The 20,454-nt window shown below is 38.0% G+C and overlaps 4 protein-coding genes across 5 annotated transcripts in view; 2 read left to right on the plus strand and 2 right to left on the minus strand.

Moving 5' to 3' along the window:
- ttf1.6 (transcription termination factor 1, tandem duplicate 6) overlaps positions 1–4,457 on the plus strand; it is a 23,831-nt gene extending 19,374 nt beyond the window's left edge. The window contains exons 8-9 of the mRNA XM_082169744.1: positions 3,663–3,748; positions 4,098–4,457. Coding sequence (XP_082025870.1) covers positions 3,663–3,748; positions 4,098–4,285 — 274 coding nt within the window. The 3' untranslated portion in view covers positions 4,286–4,457. The remainder of the gene's footprint in view (positions 1–3,662; positions 3,749–4,097) is intronic.
- On the minus strand, positions 4,370–10,276 carry gsnb (gelsolin b). The gene is made up of 16 exons (XM_082169741.1): positions 10,175–10,276; positions 8,864–9,060; positions 8,618–8,772; positions 8,340–8,501; positions 8,090–8,239; positions 7,580–7,669; positions 7,359–7,491; positions 6,961–7,265; positions 6,727–6,860; positions 6,382–6,472; positions 5,934–6,104; positions 5,629–5,803; positions 5,400–5,521; positions 5,070–5,147; positions 4,913–4,973; positions 4,370–4,827 (listed from the first exon to the last, which is right to left on the minus strand). The coding sequence occupies exons 2-16, from the start codon at positions 9,054–9,056 to the stop codon at positions 4,658–4,660; spliced, it is 2,190 nt and encodes a 729-aa protein (XP_082025867.1). The 5' UTR covers positions 9,057–9,060; positions 10,175–10,276; the 3' UTR covers positions 4,370–4,657.
- Positions 10,277–11,001: 725 nt separating this feature from the next.
- Positions 11,002–16,313, plus strand: rab14 (RAB14, member RAS oncogene family). The gene is made up of 8 exons (XM_082169749.1): positions 11,002–11,151; positions 11,858–11,916; positions 12,029–12,082; positions 13,836–14,013; positions 14,127–14,193; positions 14,361–14,448; positions 14,819–14,849; positions 14,960–16,313. Exons 2-8 carry the CDS (start codon positions 11,865–11,867, stop codon positions 15,135–15,137), a joined length of 648 nt encoding a protein of 215 aa, XP_082025875.1. The 5' UTR covers positions 11,002–11,151; positions 11,858–11,864; the 3' UTR covers positions 15,138–16,313.
- Positions 16,314–16,933: 620 nt separating this feature from the next.
- cntrl (centriolin) overlaps positions 16,934–20,454 on the minus strand; it is a 35,710-nt gene continuing 32,189 nt past the window's right edge. Inside the window, exons 41-43 of one of the 2 annotated variants that reach the window (XM_082169715.1) lie at positions 19,578–19,640; positions 17,593–17,772; positions 16,934–17,474 (exon numbers count right to left, since the gene is read on the minus strand). In XM_082169715.1, coding sequence (XP_082025841.1) covers positions 17,451–17,474; positions 17,593–17,772; positions 19,578–19,640 — 267 coding nt within the window. In that variant the 3' untranslated portion in view covers positions 16,934–17,450. Of the gene's footprint in view, positions 17,773–19,577; positions 19,641–20,454 lie in introns of both variants that reach the window. The other variant, XM_082169716.1, reaches the window with a different exon arrangement.

Here is a 20,454-nt window from a genome sequence, read left to right on the forward strand (position 1 = left end):
AGAATTATATATCCACACATGGCCTGATAAGCTGAAGCATATCTCTATCGATTATGCGGCTGACACCCGGATTCTGGTTTAGGCACGAAGTGACCATCTGAAGTCACAGAACTTCAAGTCATTTCAAGGCGCCAGCTTGCCGAGAAAAACAAGTAATAACGTCTCCCCAGGGTGCCAGTTGTTCACCTCACCAATACTGATATGTAATAAAGAATACTAGCGCTCACACATAAATACACAGCTTCTTCAAGGTTGGAGTTGGTCAAGCTCTTGCTCTAAACAGGAAACTTTCCCAAAACATACTAATGACATGTTCTTTCTCTCATTGAGAGGTTCAGACAATATTCGTTATTATTCTCTAGTGATTGAAGATGAAAAGTAAAATAAATGCTTTAAGTAGTGGTCAAGTAGACAGGCTGAAATGACCCCAGTGACCTCGGCTGTCTTGGTCAACTAGAAGAGTAAATCTGTTTTATCATGGAAGATAGCACATTGCATATAATTCTATAACTAAGTAAACTCATAAGCTTGAAGAAGTCATTAAAATAATTTAATATGTAGAAGGATAAATATTGATTATTGATTAATACCTTAATTATAATCACTCATTAGACATTGAAGCAACAGTGGATTCCAGAATTAAACCCTTCACCTGTAATTCTGCTCCAAATCTCAGGTGAAAATTGTCATTCTAACCCCCCTCCACAAAACAGTGGATTACTCAGTAAATAGTGATCAATGGCATTTAATATTTTGGATTCCAACGCTATTAATGTTTGACTTTATTCAGAATATTAAAGGGTTAGTTCACCCAAAAATGAAAATTCTGTCATTACTCACCCTCATGTTGTTTCAAACCCATAAGACTTTTGTTCATCTTCGGAACACAAATGAAGTATGAGATTTCTGTCCCTCCATTGACAGTCTACATAACTACCACTTTGACGCTTCAAAAAGTTCATAAAGATATTTGAAAACTAATCCATATGAATTGAGTGGTTTAGTCCACATTTATTGAAGAGACACAATCGCTTTATTTGATGAATAGATTTAATTTAAGCTTTTTATTCACATTTATAAAACGGTTAGTTCCAATCCTTGATTCTGATTGGTCAATAGCTGTGCTTTATTCAGGATAAAACACGGCTATGACCGCTTCACCCAACTGTTCTATGTATCACTACACAACACCCCTAGCAACCACTCTTAGCAACTTAAACACATGTGTGATATTGTCTGAAGTTTAAAATCATTGGTTACCCGTAAGCCAATCACATAACGTTTGGTTATGGCGTGTGTTATGTGCATGCTCAGCCGCATCTAACTTCCACTGTAAACACATGTATGATGCGAAAACAAAACCATCGAGCGAAATACCGGAGTGAACATGGCTGTGAACGACTTTTGCAGATTATGTGAAGTAAATCTACGCATCCACGGTACAATCAGCGTCTACGTCACGGCTCTCAGCCCGCCCTCTGTTCGTTGATTGGCCGGCTGTTTTCAGGCCGGAGGAAAACGGAAAGCTATGACGCTGTCTCAGACTGAGTACAGAAGCGAAATGAAATTGAGCGGAAGTACAAAGTCTGACGTAGTCAGGCTAGCCTCTCGTACCTTATTGCTTACATATACATTCATTAACACACATTAGTTGCGGTAAAAGGAAGCTCAAATTGCGAGAACCAATTAGTTTTTTTTCTTGTGCGTCAAGCAAGTATGCTTGGTTGAGCTTCTGTTTATGTTTGCTGATCATAGTTTATATGTGAATAAAAACCTAAAATTAAATATATTCAAATTTTATGTTCATCACATAAAGTGATCGTGTCTCGTCAGGAAATTTAGATTAGTAAATAAACATATGGATTAGTTTTACGATCTCTTTATTACATTTTTGAAGCATCAAAGTGGTTGTCTCTCTGATTTCATTACAAATATCTTAATTTATCATTGAAGATGAACGAAAGTCTTACGGTTTGGAACGACATAAGGATGAGTAAATGCTGACAGATTCTTCATTTCTGGGTGTAAAAGCAGATAGAGGAGACAAATTTAATCGTTCAAAATCTATTATCATCTTGTTGCACACCCCAATGTGCCTAAATGAATAACATCTCACATAAACATTTATGTACACTTTTGGTTGCTCAAACACCCAATTAATCTACTATATATAAAGTTTGCCCCCAAAAAGTATTTTGACACTGACATTTTTTTTTTCAAATGATAAAATGAAATGCAATGAGGTAAATTTTCTGGGACTACACAAAGCACATAATTACCTGTTGAGGCAAGTGCTGTTCAGTTTGATTGGTTGTTTGTAGTAAAATGTCCTACATTCTAACACTGTATCATTAAGGCTACGTTCAGACTGTCAGTCCAAATCCGGTTTTTGTGCATATCCGGTTGAAATCAGATCAGATTTAGCAAGTGTGAATGGCAAAAAAAATCACATGAAATCCGATATGCCATAATAATGTGGTGTGAAATCCTATTCAAATCACATTTCTGGAAATCCGTTTCAGTCTGCCTGCTCTGATCGGATTTCGTGTGGTTTGTGACTTTCTCACGCCACGTAAAACGTAAACGTCAGACGTTGTTATTGGAAACATGCTGAAAGTCACAGAAGAAACAAGGTTGTGTTGTTGCAAAGTGCCGGACTTGCAGAAAATGAGAATATAACAAAGACATGTTTTTAGACCAGTGTAGACAACCGTACGGAATAAAGTCATTCATACCAGCCACCTTTCTGCCGCTGCCTCAAAAGACGCAGTTGTCCAGCGTGGCGACTGCACATTGTCATGTTGTAAATAAGACAACATCTGTATTGCAAAGCCCTTTATGTTGCGGTTGTTGTTGTTATTTTTGGCGTATACCTACCAACTGAACTTTCTTTGCAATAGAAACCAATGCAGAAGTCTTTGAGACCACATTAGTTAACTATTGTAATAATGGTCCCACCAGGTTGGCTCATTAAATGTGTAGAAGTTGCTACCTCCAGGCCACTACCATTTTGTCTATTTTGGCATGATGTGACTTGAAATGTTTTTCTAGTTGGAAATTAATCAATTATGGTAATTCTGAGATTTGAGAATGTATCCTAATACCACAACCTGTAAATAACTGATGCAGTGGACACAAAGGACAGCTTTGTAATATAAGATCAATGCTAACTTAATTTAACAAACCTAAAGGATCGTAATCATAGATTTAACAGTGTTATATATATATGTGTGTGTGTGTGTGTGTGTGTGTGTGTGTGTGTATTTATTTGTGAAAAACCATGAATCATTACGAGGTCTTAATTAGACTTTTATTTATTTATTTTAAAATGTATGTATGTAGTGTGGTATAACTATGATATGAGAACCAATTCAATGAAACCCCAGATTAATTGAAACATTGGTGTTTGAACATTGGAAGCATTTAAAACAATCAGAGATAACTAAGGTAAGATTGCTAGATCCAGAATAAAGAAATAATGTCCCTAAGGAGTTAATTAAGTTGGGTAAATGGCATCTGAGGTCAATTACACAGGTTACATTATTCAGGTTCCCATCAAGTAAATGGAATAATGCACCTGCTTGTTCAAGCATGATGATGATGATGATGATTCTGCAGGTGTAAACAAGCTTGGTGTCACGTCTTTGTCCTCTGTCTCATAGGGATGTTCCTCCAGCACATGTGCAAGCAAAGTGGCACCAGCTTAAAGTTAGCTATGTGCCAGATTGGAAGGCCAAGTGTTTTGGAGGTAAGTGCGTTCATATATTCCACATTATTGCTGAATTTAGCTTTTTACCTTGTAGATGGTAATTGTAACTTCAGCACATTTTTCTGTTTTCCATAGTGTACACCAAAGATGGCTTCCTAAAAATAGTTGACACACAGTATAGCTTTGTAAACAATTTACTTGGTTTGCTTTAATGTAAAGTTTCAAGACTCGACTCTTGGTCAGAGACTCGAGAATATGTCGGTGTGCAGTTAAAAACTTTTTTTTCCATGTAAAAACCCATCACATGTTAGCTCATGTAGTGACTACTAGAGTATGAATTTCCTACTAAATGTTTTAATGTATTGCATATCTATTATGTTTTTTACAGACATTGTTGACTTCCTCTATGAGAAAATCTTGCCAGCCCTGGAGAAAGATTGTGAAGACCTTGATGACGATGAGCTAAAGGTTGAGCAGAAGCAGAGCTTTCTTATATCTGACATTTTTCAGGACATTAATGAGGATGATTGCTGTGACAGTGATGAAGAGAGTGGCCAGAAAGAGGACAACACTTGAACTATGATCACTTGTACGGATAATTAGACTTTGAAAATGAACCAACACGCTAAATATTCCACCACTGTAAAGAAAAAGTACATGTTGAAGATGTTTGATAGTTCTTTTTTATTCTTCTGTTCATACATTTATTTTTGATCAAGCATTGAATAAACAGAATTTGTATAATGCCTTTAAATGTCTTCTGGACATTTTTATATTTCGCATAAGGAGGTAAAACAAGGATGAGTAAGGTAAACAATGTTCGGTCTATCTCAGTTGAGAAATGTTAGGTAGTATGAAGTGTTTATAGGCAGCTTGAAGCATTTGCATTTTACATTAGATCAAAAGAACACAAACAACCCTGTCTCATTGTCCCGACAAGCCATTAGATTACATTTTCAAACCAGTCATGGCCCGTTGCAGTGGGTCAGAGCTCCAGAAATCATGGTTCCAACCCAGGAACCAGCCAGTGAATGTCGGAGGTTCAAAGCCCTGCTTCACTGTAACGATGGGAGTTCTCTTGTCCCTATTGGCAGGATCCGATTCAATATATTTGACCGCTAAAGTAGGAAAAGATGAGGATGAAGGTAAATCGTTAGCTAATGAAAGCAGCTACAACGTTGCAGAACATGGGGGTTTTCTCACCTGAAGTCAAAGTTTCACTTTTTTCATCTTCGTTTGCTTCATTTCCAATCCAAACAAAGACCTAGGAGACAATGATTTCAAGCATGGAAGGCATTAGATTTCATTTTCTTTAGAGTGTATTTTATTGCAAGTGTCATATATATATATACAGGTTTACCTGATCCCAGGTGTCCAGGATCATGATATCATCTGGAGCCAAGTCCTCCTGGGTCATCTCTCCTGGCACCTCTTCAATCTAGATTGGTACAGAAGAACAAACAAAATTGTGAACTATGAAAGCAGGCATTTCAGTGATCTCCAGCATCCCTGTGACCCTGCAGAGGATAAAGCGGCTTGGATAATGTATTGATGGATTTCAGTGGACTATAATTAAACTAAACTATATCTCTTTGGATCAATTTAAGAACAGTGAGGAGCATTGACTTTTCTGGAACTGCATCTTAAATACTACAATCGTGTTTACATTATTGGCAACATGGAAACTCACAAGGAATAGTCCTGTCTTGTTAGAGCATGCAAACAGCTTAGGAGGATGGGTGTCCATTTTGTTCTTGAGCCTTTCAGAGGTGCGATACTCTGCTTTTCCTCCAAGAGTGCTCCAGAAGTCATCTATGTAGAAATTTGAACAATATTTGTTCTAGAAGGATTCTTATATTTTTAATGTAATGTCAAATAAATACATTAAAACACTCCTCTACCAATGACTGTACACCCACCTCCCTCTGCTCCTTCTGATATCTCTGAAAGGTCCACTCCTAAAATGCTGCCAAGCTTTTTGGCTCCATTCTTTTCTGCATCACTTATACCCTGACCCAGCCACAGTGTAGAGCCCGAAGGAGTCACCAAAACAAAGGCATCGTTGGAGTTGAGGCTGGAGGCCACAGCGTCAACCTGTTTCAGGCAAAGTGAACAACTTTTGTCCAAGGAGAACCAATTTTGCATACATTTTCAAATGAAGAACAATAGACAAAAACGAATCATTCAATGGTACAGCTAAAACACACTTCCACTCATGACTCACCTCAACAGCTCTTGTGTGCCCAGCAATGTTGGCACGCACTTGGAAAAGGCGGACTACAGGAGCTTGCGATTGGCCACCCTCTCGTGAAGTCCCACCCTTGTGCACCACCATTGGTTGCCCACCAAAGATACTCATGAGGTGAAGGGGTTCTTTGCCTTGCATTACTCGCACCTTAATAAACATGCACATTCAAGCTGGTGTTACTGATTTGTTTTGATGGTCTATGTGTCAAACAATTCCGCTCCAATCCTAATTAAGCACGCCAACCTGCAAATCAAGGTCAGGATTGCTAGAAACCTTCAGGCAAGTGTGTTGGGGCAGTCTGGAGCTAAACGCTGCAGGACATTAGCCCTCAAAGAGCATGTTTGGATAACTCTGGTCTAGAATTTATTAGACTACATGTAGAAGGTGAATATTGTAATCATTAAATGCACCAAGCAAGTGTCACCTGCACAGCACTTCCACCAAGCTCTGCATCTAGCTGGGCAGCTAGAATGGCAGAAGTTCCTTTTTCATCTTGACTGGACTCTTCCCCCTGCCTGTGGACATAAACAAAATGTAATGAACCTCTGCAGTGATGACTCATCCTATTGACGAACAGAGGCCCAGCCTGGTGGGGCTAAGAGATAATACTCAAAGACCATTGTGTTCTGTTACCCGAGTGTTCTTGTGTAACATGAGCAGACAAAGCCCTTGGCTTAAGACCAACTCCTTAGGCATTCAGTGATTATTTTCCAGGTTCAGGATTCATAAAGGACTGAATGGAATCCAGAAGTAGGTCTGTAGCTCTTACCATATATATATAATCTGCCCCTGACGTCCCCCATGCCTGTAGGTGTACAGGATGATGTAACTATCTCCTCCAAAGAACTGCCCATGAATGGATGAGTCAACTGGAACCTTGTCTGATCCCTCAATGCGCCAGATCTTTCCAAAGCAATGAAACAAGACAAATTGTCCATTCATTTGTCTACTTAAAAATCACTTGATAATTGCAATCTGTTACACAACTACAGAAGACGTTTACCTTTATCTCCCCCTTCCCGTCATCTACCATTCCATGCTGAGCAGCCATTGCCTCTGATTTGTGCAAAGATGATGCATCAAAGGGCACTTTCTTGATCTTGGCAATTCTGTTGGGCACATAGGCTTGTCCCATACCCTTTGTCTGCTCTGTATCACTCCAGAACTTAAAGAACTGTTTGAAAAGAGGAGTCTCTCCATTCTCAGGGATGATCTGGACCTCAGTGTGTTTAGGATAGCCCATCTTACTTATGAAGTCCTCAGCAGCTTTCATACCTGCACTCCGTTCTTCTTTATTAGCCTCTTTACCTGTTTTATTAAAGAAATAAAGGTTAAGATTTACATTTAGGCATGTCCCAAGATGTAAATTTTTAATAAATTTGAATGATGTGCTAAGCCGACCTTTCCAAACAAATATCTTGCCATTGGAACCATGGTCCAAGATAAAGCAGTCAGTGGACAGCAGTTCACTTTGGGGAAAAGGGTTCTCTTCAGCCACCAAAGTAACAGACATAGTCCCACTGGCATTTGACACCTGAGCAATAATGACCACAAGAATTACCCATTTTGTTAATTTTTCAAGATAATTTCTCAGGGAAAAGCTAAAGTATAGCTTACTGTACCTTGTACAATTTGGCCGACTTCCTGTTGGACGCGTCAGTCTTCGTGTCTTCAGACTGCGCATCAGGAAGATCAGGCTTTGGTCCAAGAATCTGATCAAATATTGTACAGCACTCTTATTCAGAACAAAATACTGAATACTTACTAAATGCTGCAATACACTACATGACTTTTCCCCCAATTTGTAGACTGGAAGAGTCAATGCCAGTTGAGGAAGTCAGCCAGTTTTTAGTAAAAAAAATGTTGTCGATTTTAGAATGCATATGGTTTTCCTTAGTCCTGTGACTTGAACAATTGAGGCACGTTTCTATTTGAGTTTGTTGTACTCGGAACGACTTGAGTGTCTAGTAGTGTGATCCTCAGTCAATCAGTGTATGATGGTCAGTTCTGATGCATGTCTAGTGTTTTAAGAGCTGTTCAGAATTAATAAGTTGTGTAGTGTATTCCAGCCTTAAGGCACTAACCTATATCCAAAATGAATGAAGGAAACATACTCCTTGTATTATACTAACCGCTAGTATCTTCTCACTCTCTGATCCTTCTTCACACACAAAAAGTTTTGCTCTCCCACAACGCTCATTATCACGAATATCTTTGGAAACATTGGTGGCTTTCAGTCTTTCAAACTGGTTACACTTGGACCCACACCACTGGTATATCTCCTGATGCAAGTATAAGAGAAATAGCATGAATACATGGAATACATTATGATAAAATGCAAAAGAGAAAAGAAGCAGAACATTAATTCATATCATATTTCACCTGTCCAAAGTCTAGGATGAAACAATCACCCTGGTTGAAGCTGTCCCAACTAACAGGTACTTCAATGGCCCGGATTACACGTCTGCCACTCACATGGAGAACTCGCTTCACATTCACGGCACCAGTAGCTATGTGTTTGAATCCAGAGGCAACTCCACCTTGCTGAAGAAATAAAAAATAGTTTGATAAGTAAAATGACATCTGTGGTTTTGTTATGAACTAAGTATCCAAATACATTTTGTGCATCAAAGCATTTTAAATTGATTAACTCTACCTACCATGTACTTAAGGCCTGATTTGAAGTAGCCTACAAAGGTTTTTGACTCATATCCCTGGACCTCTCTGTACTGGATGGGCTTTCCTCCAAGGAAATCATCCATTTGGATGGTGAAGATAGCAGCAGCCCCACTCTCATCCGTTGTGCATGCATCACCTGGAGATACCATTTCACAATGTTCATAAACAAGTTTTCAATAAAAGTGGTCACAGTGGACAACTTAGATTTACGTTAACCGCAGTATTACCTATCCAGAAGTGAACGTCATATTGTAGACTCCCAGACTTTTGTTTTATGGTATTGAGGATGAGGTAGGTATCACCTGTGTAGAAGCCACCATGAAGACTCTGAGGGACAGGCACCAAATCCATGTTTTCAATCCTCCATACCTGCAGGCCTGTCTGCTTTCCTGCTTTCTCAAATTCAGGGTGGTACACCATGGTGCTGTTTCGAAAAAAAACACTATTATAATAATTATATACACAATAGCCATATTTTGCATACTTGTGTTCCACATGGTCTAATGTTAATAAATTAAATAGAGGAAGGGTGATGTACTTTGTTTCCCCTGAAATACATGATCATCAGCTTCCATCAGAAAGAACAAAGGCAGTTCCTGTCTATATGTCTAGAACACTTTTTCTATATCTCAAAATAGTTCTAAAGCTTCGACAGTTGAACTGCTCTCCCTGTAATGCCTCAGGCAGATATTTCCACCCCCACTGGAAAAAAAGAAGAATCAGAAAGGGCGGGGTCTCTCTCACACGTACACTTTTACACTTACTGGTTCTCTAAGACTTGCCATTGTATGTCATTCAGGAGTAGACAATAGTACAAGGTTAAAGTTAATAAGGTAAAAGTTACCCTGCTGATGTAATTTATATAAAATGCATTTTATTGGTTAATACAGTGATATCATAATTACAAAGCATTATATAATGTTTATAGAGATACTGATGTATTTTTTAATACCACACTGGGCTACAGTAGATCAGATTGTAAATTAGAATAATGCATTAATAAATGGACAACAAAATAAATAAATAAAGCAAATGATAATATATATAAAAATGAAGGCATTATATACTTTTTTGTGCATATACATTTACATTTAGTCATTTAGCAGACGCCTTTATCCAAGGCGACTTACAAATTAGGACTAAATTCAGCGAGTCATCATAAAGAGGCAAGAGCAACAACAACGCAGGAAGTGCTCAAAATACGAAGTTCAGGTATTATTCAGAGTAGCATAAGCCTGATAAGTGGTGTTTCGAAGGGAAAGGAATTTTTATAAGGTTAAGTGCTCACGGAAGAGATTGGTTTTCAGCTGTTTTTTGAATGTTGTCAGGGATTCTGCATATACACCCAGGATACCTACCCTGAATCAATTAAGGCTGCTTACAGAGATGCTTGACAAAGGTAAATAATTAATAGCAACATCAGATGCACTGAAAGGTGACTGTATCAGGAAACTATCAGGAATTAATGCTTCTCAATTAACAAAAACATCATCGATAAGAATACATTCGCTTCTTATAAATAAATATATTATGCCTACCTGTTGGGTAAATCTTCCTTAAGGTATTGTCAGCAGAAGAGTCTGGGGACGAGGCGACAGCTGTATGTTTGAGCAGTGAGCTTCCGCAAGTACTGGGAGTAACCATAGGAGTAACATCTTCAGGTGTGTTTCATTTGCATATGAAACTCCTCCTCTTATTAGAAAAAGCTCTTCCGTCTTCAAAAATGCGTTTCATTAAAAAAAAAAAAAAAAAAAAAATGTAGTGTAGAGTTTGCGGTTTAATATGAAATAACACAGTTATAATATATTTTAGGTTTAAATGCACATTCAATGTTTGCAATGATTTAGTTGTTAATGCATTTCATCGCATTCGCGCCAGTCGTAATAAAGCAGTGTAAGGTGCCATTGCCCATATGACCATGAAGGTTTAAGGTCTTGTCTGGCATTCATGCACAGGGCAAATTACATTTCATGAAACATAGCTCAAATGCACAAGATAATATACAAAAATAATACAACCATTACCCAGGCCAAGTCTGGCCAACACATACTACAATTAAAAGTTACAAAACATTTATATTATATTTATAACATTTAAAACACGCGTGGCGACTTGCCTTGTCCTGACAATTCTGGAAAAAAAATACACTTTTTGGCTTTCTGACAAAAAGCCAATTAAGCGTCTTCCCTTTATGCTAGTTTCTCTGTTGGACAGTGTCATTTTAGAAAAAGCTATTGATTAAATACCATTTGATTTCATATTTTGTTTTTGTTTTTTCTGACGATTATTTTCCTCATCCATTTTTGAGGAAACACTGTTGGTCCAGTAGAGGTGTGTGTGTGCCAGTTTGATCTTCAGTAGCGGTGAGTGTATGTGCTATTGTTGCTCCAGTAGAAGTCGCTGCTCTCACTGTTTTCATCGCAGCAGCACTTTTAGAGGAAGAAAGCAACCGGACGGCTCACACTCGCCGATAACCAACCCAAACCTCCAAAAACCACTTGAATTTATATTTTAGGTAAAGGATACACACATCACAAGATAATTTTCACCATATTGTTTTTCAGAATTGCTTGATACTAACGACTGACACTGTTTTTAACGCTTTACGTGCCTCATTTTTGGGAGTAGCTGTTAGCTTTAGCATCTCTGGGTTTGGTTCAGCGCGAGGTCAGCTAACGCTAACTAGCCCTTTAATGCTCAACATTAACACATTTATCGTCTAAAATACGACACGGAAACGCAAGGGTCGCTGACATACGGGTTAAAACATTACTTTGGAGTGATTTATATTAGGTGTGGTCTAGCTTATAGCTGTGAAACCTTTGACAGGAGTGTGTGATTAGCTGATTAGTCAGTCATGGCGCTGGCTGATTGTAGTGCTGCAGCAGTGTTTATGCTGCTTTAGCTCAGTGTCACGTTACTCTTTGCCTGTATACATTTCAATTAACATAACTATCGTGCTTGCTTGTCACCTATACATCATTATTATCCTGAATTTGCTTTGTCCCGATCTCTCACTACCGAGGTTTGGTGATCTTATGGAGGAAAAGGGAAATGTGCCTTTTAGACAATAGTAGGACATTTGGTCAGCTGAGCGCTGTTTGATTGCTGCCAGTGTGGTTTCATTTTGTTGTTGTGAATGCTGAATATTTGATTTATTTCGACTGTTTATGAGTTAGTGTCATTTTAAGCTTTGTATAATTTCTCTTTCTGCTTTCCAGTGCAAAAATGACGACTGCACCATATAACTATTCCTATATTTTCAAATATATCATTATTGGTAAGTGATCAGTTTGCTTTCTACAATACACTGTTTTTTATCTATCTATCTGTTCCATAATATTTAATAATTTTTTGGCTCATATATGTGTGTGATTATTTGTTGTGTATAGGTGACATGGGAGTTGGAAAGTCATGTTTACTCCACCAGTTCACAGAAAAGAAATGTAAGTGCCAAAGGTGGTATGAATTACAGTTTACACTAAAACAAGGAATCCTTAAAGATGCAGTAAGCGATTTCTGGTAAATGCTGTTGATTTTTGAAATCACCAAACAAACAAAAAAAAGGATCACACCCCTATCTTGATGCCTCCGCCCCCACATTCATGTACGCGCAATGCAACACAGGCAACAACTATGACGGAATCTGCTGTGCCTGCCGCCGGAGGGTATGATTTCATCAATAAGTGAAAGCAATTAGTGTTACTATGATAATTCAGGTCAAATGTCTAATTGTTATTTAGCTCCTCTACTCCTTCAATGGCAAAGTCATCCCTTCCAACCCCCCCAAAAAAAGTTTTCATGAACAGGTCCCTACATAACACGATAGTCCAAAGTAACTAATATATTACACATGTGACATGATTAAGGGGCTATAGCGATCACTAATAGGGGAACCAAAAGAAAAAAAACATAATATTAGGAGTGTTATCTCACTTTTCGGACACACTTATTGACAATGCTTGAAACAGGCGGTGGAGGAGGTTTAGTTGTTCCAGGCTTTTAATAATAATAATGCGAATGAACAAACAAGCGAAGATGACACATGAGTAAATATTCAAGCAAAATATATGATATCTTAGTTCTGTGAAACACAACAAAACCAACGTTATTCGTGTATCGAGAAGAAATAAAATCTTTTTTCAGGCCTTCCCGCACCTTAAGATCTCTCCAGCGTTTGAAAGCTTCTCCGATATTAACACGAGTCCCACCTCTTATCTGAACGTAACCCTTCTTTTAAAAGGGATTTTCCCTTAGCCTTTTCCTCTTTTGTATTTTTTCTGCCCATTTTTTCTCTCTCTCTCTCTCTCTCTCTCTCTCTCTCTCTCTCTCTCTCTCTCTCTCTCTCTCTCTCTCTCTCTCTCTCTCTCTCTCTCTCTCTCTCTCTCTCTAATGACTGTCTTGTGCACTGAGCTCTCTCTCCTCCCCCATCATGAGTGGATACGCCCCCTTACTGCTGATTGGCTACAAGTGTGTTTTGGTGCTGTTTCCGATCCACTTTTCAACAGCGTTTTTCATAAATCGCTTGCTGCACCTGTTTATTGAGGCACAGGCTAATACTAAATACGTTTTTGTTATGATACTGGAATTTCAAATATGCAAATGTATTATTTTATAAAGTGACATCACCAACTACTGGCCTGGCATGCATAATATGGATTTTTTTTGTCGTTTATACGGATCTGTGTGTACGGGGATCGTTTTGATAATGTTCTCGACTGTATGCAAAGGAAAAACATCTGAGATTTGTCTGAGACGTTGTCATGTAAACATAGCCTTAATATCTTCACTTGCATGAATAATAAAAAAAAATTATTAATCATCTGTCCACAAAAATGAGAGATTACGCCAATGTGCAAAAGCATAACTGACCTGTTGCATTCCCAAATGCATGTTAAATCAGAGCACATGCAAAGATGGAGTTTGCAGCATTTACTGTGAACCGAGCTGCTCTGAGATGCTGAAAACTCCAGATCATGAGCTACTTGTGTGTTAGAACACAGCAGTGCAACATAGAGATGTATAGATATTGCAAAAAAGAGTATTGAAAGAGAATTTTAGTATCTGTGTATAAAAAAAAATATATATTTTTGACCACATATGTTATCCTTTTTATGCGGATTATGTCCTCATTTTAAATAAGGAGGCTTCAAAAAAAGTTCTTCATTGCTTGAGTAACTTCTACTTTGTATCTTTTAGTTATGGCTGACTGTCCTCATACAATTGGTGTTGAGTTTGGCACACGGATAATTGAAGTGAGCGGGCAGAAGGTGAAGCTTCAGATTTGGGACACGGCAGGGCAGGAGAGATTCCGTGCTGTCACACGCAGCTACTACAGAGGAGCCGCCGGGGCCCTCATGGTGTATGACATCACCAGGTAGACCAATACTCTGATCGCATTGAGTTTAAATGTTCAATGCTATCTTTTGAACTGCGCTTTTTATTATTTAAGCCTAAAGGAAAATATGTGATTCGTGTTTGTTTTTGCAGGCGAAGCACGTACAACCACCTCAGCAGCTGGCTGACTGATGCCAGGAATCTCACCAATCCCAATACTGTAAGTTCATTCTGTTTTAACTGTATCTTAAGCCCAAATTTGGTACACATGATGCTTTTCAATTTGGTTAAAATGGTGTTGGGGCTTCATTCATATTTTAACTACAGATGTGGTTTGCATGAAGAGCAAACTTTAGCCTGTGCAAGACAATCTAAATCTTTCCTCAGGTGATCATTCTAATTGGTAACAAAGCAGACCTAGAAGCCCAGCGTGATGTCACATATGAAGAGGCCAAGCAGTTTGCTGAAGAAAACGGTAAGGTGGTTGTAATTTAAATTAATAAATGATTATTGATATCTTTAAACTTAAAATTAAAATGCAAAATAATTTCTTTCTATTTTCCCTCAAAAACTGTTGTTTTTATTGAAGAGCATACAATTCTGTAATTTAGAACAAAACTTCTGGAATAACAAAACGACTTGGGGTAAATTTAATATGTTAAATTAAATGTTAATTAATTGTACTTTGTTGTGGGGGTGGGATGGTTTTTAGTTCATTTATTGTTGTTGTTGTTGTTAACTGAATAGCTCAGATCCAAATGATAAAGTGGTGGTCCACTGTTGAATTGACTTCAAGGCTAATACATTGCCAGACATCCCACACTCACTACAATCTTTTCAAACAGGTTTGTTATTCCTTGAGGCAAGCGCAAAAACGTAAGTGGCCTTTAGAACATCTGCCATCAGAGCGTACGCACGTAATTTGTCAAATTCCCAGTGTGATATTTCAGTTCTCTTTAGTATCTCTGCATATGTCCATCCAACAGAGGTGAGAATGTGGAGGATGCTTTCCTTGAAGCCGCAAAGAAGATCTACCAGAACATTCAAGACGGCAGCCTGGACCTGAACGCGGCCGAGTCAGGGGTCCAGCACAAGCCTACCGCCCCCCAGGGTGGGCGGCTCAGCAGTGACGCACAGCCTCAGAAGGAGGGCTGCAGCTGTTAATGACCATGGAGACTTCACTCTCTCTGTTTCTCTATTCCTTCCCCTCCCAGATCCCACCTCTGACTCCCTCTGTATCTAAAAGTCTTTCCCCTTCCAGTATGTTTGCTCATGGAGACTGGGGCCAGATGGCTCTGTGTGATGGAGGTGTAACATAATTCATGCTCTATTCTTTCCCACCTCCCCTTCTCCTCTCTATTCCCTCACTTGTTTTGCTTGTTTCTCATACGCACACATCCCAGTGCTCCCATTAAGCACTCAAGGGAGGACGGCTCCTCCACTGAACACTAATCCTGAAGAGAGAAGATGATTGTCGATAAACTGAAGAAATGCTGGGTTTATCCTTTACAGATGTGATGTGCGTAACTATAAACTAAACATCTCATGTACAGGGGCTGTCTGAATACTAGAGTAATGTAAATGAAATGGAAATATTGGCAAACGTTATTCGTATTGAAGTGATCAGGAGAACATGCATCAACATTGTATGTAACATTTTGTTAAAAATCTAAAACTGAAATATTGTATTCTGTTTTAAATTAGAGTTTTTGCAGTTCACATCCAATCACCAAATATTTATCCCTGTTTGTACCTATTCAGGAAATAATATACATGTACTATACAAGATTAGTATTGTTCTGAGAAGAATCTCAATGGAAGGTCCATTGTAAAAAAAAAAAATCAGCTATGGCTTTGGTCGTTTCAGACAGTTATTTTAACATAGTAACTGTTATAGTAATATATTGAAGAGGCTGGGACACATTTTAGGTCCTGAAGAATGTTTTCCGCACTTTGCAGTTTTGATTTGGTTTTTTCCGAGGGCCTGGAGCTGGTTTTGTGTTAAGATCTTAAGTCTACAAGGTTTCAGATCCCCTTTCGGGCTGTTTTTGAGCATCTGTAAATATTTCAACATCACAGTAGCTTAAGAAACAGACCAGCAGGAGAAACATGTACCAAATCTTCAGGCCCTGCAAATTGTCATCATATCAAGATATTCATATTGTTTTTACATTGATAATTTCAGTTGCCTTATGCTTTGCTTCTGTTCACTCTGATGTGCTGCCCTTTTTATTCATAATCCTCATGTAGCTTTTATCGAAAGAATTCCAGCGATTCACTTGTAATAGAGATTTTGCCTTTTCAAAACATTCCATTAAATTGATTTCCAAACACTGGTCATCTTTGGCGCTGAGCTGAGTTTCTTGATGGTTGCTTAAGCATGATGCACGATACGACTGCTTTAACAGGCATCATGGTTTTCCCCTAATCCAAAGGGAGTTCATAAAACCCTACAATTTATGAATATGTAACGAACAGGCCACCACAGCATGAGAAATATCATTGTGGGAAAATTTAGCCCTGATCTGATTAGTACAGCATCTTGGGGAAAAAAAACTACTTAAAATGGGCTGATGCGACAACCAGCAGTTTTCTTTTTTCCATAGATGCACATTTGCAGTGGACCGATAAAAAGGCAAAAAGAAGCACTCCAAATATGATTTTTCTATAAAATTTGTGTATTACAGTAGATTTTAGATGTTTTGTAAACTGAAAATCCCTTTTTAATTTGTCTTTACTGTCTTGCTTTTTCACATCTTAATGACATCTGCAAAAATTAATCTGCTATTGAACTCAAGTATGTCTTCTGACTGTAAGTGACTTTTATTTGTAATTATGTTAATAAAGACAATACTTTAGACTGAGTTTTTGTCCACATATACAATTGATCAAACTGTATATGAGCAATAGTGAGAGACATCTTGGAACATGAGAAACTGGACAAGAAATGAGGCTATTAATTGTGTGCAATTCTCGCTTTAATTAAAGTATTTGATTTGAGACAATCTATATAAAGAGAAGTGCTGTAATAAATACTCTGCATATCATGGTTTCGAGTACAAGATCATTTTTGACAAATGAAACTAATTCATTCCAGAGCACAACCTTTTTTTTGTGCATCACATGATGAAACCTGCATCTGTTTCAACTGTAAACACCAACAAAACATTCACAAGACATTGCCTACTTTAACATGACTAAAAGGCATGTAACAGTCATTAATAATTTCATAAAGCAACAACAGAGGTAGAGAATGAACTTTCACCATCTTATTTTTTCCCTTAAGTTTCAGTATCCTTGTTTGTATGTGGAAACCGAAACCAGTTTATTTTTTTTATTTTTTTTGTGCTGTAGAGAAAGGTTTAAACATCCAGCCTCTGCCCTAACCAAAGGAGGAAGTTGAGACTGTCTTGTGGATTTGTCTCAATGTTTGCCCTTTTCTTAGATGTGGGGTTTAATCGAACAGCTCCTCTGAACTCATCTGTACTCCTCTGTATTTACCTGCTTACATAATCCGATAATGGAAGATAGTTATAAATGCTGCATGGTTACTATTCAGTATATGCAATTATAATGTAAATACAGAAGTGCCCGTGGACCATTGTTTCAGATCCCTTACATCGGTATGTTTTGGCAGGGCTTCCAGGTCACTCAAATAAGAGGAGTCTTTGGAAGAGTTGCCAAGGAGCTGGTCCAGTTTGTCAACATGTCTGCGCAGACCCTGAATGCTGCCTTCAGTCTGCAGTCTGCGCTGACTCAGAGCCTCTTGCTGGGAGAACATGCGACTGCGCAGTTGAACCTGGAAACCATGGACAGACACTCAAATCAGCCCTAAGATTTCAAATCTTCTCAGACAAAATCTAAATCAAATTCTAATAATATAAAGTGTTACCTTATCACAGGGGTGTCGGGCCAGCGTCCTGCAGAGTTTAACTCCAATATGCCTCAACACACAATCCTGGAGGCTTTGAATAGCTGGTTCAGGAGTGCTTAATTAGGATTGGAGCTAAATTCTGCAGGATAGTGGCCCTCAAGGACCACGTGCCGTCACATCCCATTACTAAAAATCATTCAGCATCCTTGCCTTGTTTTACAATAAATAAATCAATATTGTATAAAATACATTTCAGAGAAGAATTATTCTCAATCACATGCCAAAGAGTATGATATTTTTAATTGCTATAAGCAAGTCAAATTTATGCAATTTTTATAAGGTATACATATTTTAGGATGGTTTATATATTTTGAATGGAAATAGACTTGCAGTGTAAATAATTGTCTGACTCAGCGCATCACTGACAAAAACATTAAAAAATAAAAATAAACGTGGATATCTTATCGTTCCCTTCAAATACAATAGTGTTTTTCATAATATTGGGAAAACCCCGAAAATGATTATCATTAGGCTACTGTCTGTCTGTCTGTCTGTCTGTCTGTGCACGACACCAACAGCACCTGCGTGCAGCAGAGGTTTTACAACCTACTGTTACCGGACTGATTCAATCTGGTCAATGAACCGTTCAATCACCGAGCGAGTCCTTCAGTGCCTGTCATTATACGGTCTATGTTGCTAAGCCATCTGCTTAGACGTAAGTGCGTAAGTAAGTGCGCATCATTGATCATTATCCGCACGAACGTTTTTTCTCAGAACATCTGTTATTTAGAACACAGTTCAAAGCGGAATTACCATGCGCCAAGCACATACGCTGTAGTTAAAACATTAAAACACATCATGTCACAGGAAAAGTGTTCAAAAGCAGCGCATCCACTACAAATATTTCTAAACTAATATAAAAATATTGTATCTTCTGGATAATGATTTCATGAAATTTCAGTGCTTAAACTTCATTAATGAGAGTGGCATATTTCATCTAAATGTGTATATCAGTTGTAAAACCGAGTTTAAATAATTATTTAACTTTTTTACTTCGCTCACTCCAGTAAAAGACTCTGTACCCACATATTTATGCCTAGTTGATTTTTTTTATAAATCCTGATATGTGTGGAAAAATGATCAAATGATCTTTGCCTTATCAAATGATCAAGATATTGGCTGTGTCCCAATTCAATGGCTGCATCCTTCGAAGGACTCGGACTTCAAAGGTCTGCCCGAGCGTTGTTACATGGGACAGTCTAGCCTACGGAGGATTGTTATTGATGCCTAGAATATGTGACAGCTGCCGTTGACGTGGGGCAGTAACTTTTGTACTGGACTTAAAAGTTATATTCAACTGCCCAAACACAAAACAGGGTTCACTGCCTGTCTAAATATGGTCACCATGATCCATTTGTGTACATAATAAAGAGTATAAATAAACTATATAAAAATCTCATCTAGATAATTTGAGTAAGTAGAACCCAAAACCATTTAAGAGTGTAATTCAGCAATTTCTTTAAAAAAATTCTGTCTGTGGTATGCAAAGCCACGAAGGGTCCATCTGTTTTATAATTTCACGGGAAACGAAGGCCACATTTCGAGGGCGCATTTGAAGGAGCCTTCGAATTGGGACAGCCTTTGTCGCGCCGTAGTGATGCAATCGGCCTTCGAAGGATGCAGCCTCTGAATTGGGACAGCAATTGAGATCCTGATTAACTTAACTGTACCTTCAGGTGGTCCTCCTGCTGCCTTAGTCTTTCCCTCAGTGCTTCCCCTCGCCACTGTTCATCCTGTTTGTAGAAAATGATCAACATTATCCCCATTCATTGCATCTCAACTCCTGATTAACAAAACAGAGTTTGCAAATGTGCCAGGTTAGAAACTGCAGAAGCAGAAAGAGATTTAAGAGCTGAAGAAAATGGATTGTGCCCAGAAGTCATATGAGCTTTTTGGTGCTTTATCCTTTTTGGAGCTCCCTCTGTGTTCCATGGATAGAATAATCAGACTTTTCAGTGATAAAATGCAGAATAAATGTTACTTAAGAGCAGTGGTTCTTAACCTTTTTCACTCCAAGGCCCCCTTCTAATATCCACAACAATATTCAAAAGCCCCCTATTTTATTTTCAAAACTTTTAAAAAACTTTTCTGTAAAAAAAAAAAAAAAATCTAATTATGTAATTTTTATACTTATGTTATACTTTTATACTTATTCTACTGCAATGCACTATTTTTAACCAATGAATTTGCGTGACTCTAAGGATAAGGATTTTTTGGGATAAGGATAAGGAAATATTTTTTTAAATATACGTATATATATTTTACTCAAATTGTACCTGCTAAAATATTTTAAAGCTCAACTAGTAAACTAGTAAAAAATGCATTATTCATTATACAAATGCATAGATTTTTTGTGCATACAAGTGTTTTAGATTTTATTAATTTACCAGGTGTACAAGTCACACTTTTAGAATTAGGCTTCCTCATACAGTTTATCCAGGTTTACCAAGACAGGGGGAACCTGGTTCTTCAAGGAACAATTAAATGAAAGGGATGGTCCGCCCAAAACAAATATTTCATCATTTATTATTCTGTGGAACTACTGCA

The sequence above is a fragment of the Leuciscus leuciscus genome, assembly GCF_965113295.1.
Source record: "Leuciscus leuciscus genome assembly, chromosome: 5".
NCBI lineage: Eukaryota > Metazoa > Chordata > Actinopteri > Cypriniformes > Leuciscidae > Leuciscus > Leuciscus leuciscus.

Excerpts from the sequence above, each read along its gene's own strand:
- gsnb (XM_082169741.1), bottom strand. The coding sequence starts at position 9,056 with ATGGTGTACCACCCTGAATTTGAGAAAGCAGGAAAGCAGACAGGCCTG. Across the intron at positions 4,974-5,069 it reads TCCTGGACACCTGGGATCAG|GTCTTTGTTTGGATTGGAAA; the intron begins GTAAACCTGTAT and ends ATTGTCTCCTAG. Across the intron at positions 4,828-4,912 it reads AAGTGAAACTTTGACTTCAG|CGGTCAAATATATTGAATCG; the intron begins GTGAGAAAACCC and ends TTCCTACTTTAG.
- rab14 (XM_082169749.1), top strand. The coding sequence starts at position 11,865 with ATGACGACTGCACCATATAACTATTCCTATATTTTCAAATATATCATT. Across the intron at positions 11,917-12,028 it reads TTTCAAATATATCATTATTG|GTGACATGGGAGTTGGAAAG; the intron begins GTAAGTGATCAG and ends TGTTGTGTATAG. Across the intron at positions 14,194-14,360 it reads ATCTCACCAATCCCAATACT|GTGATCATTCTAATTGGTAA; the intron begins GTAAGTTCATTC and ends ATCTTTCCTCAG.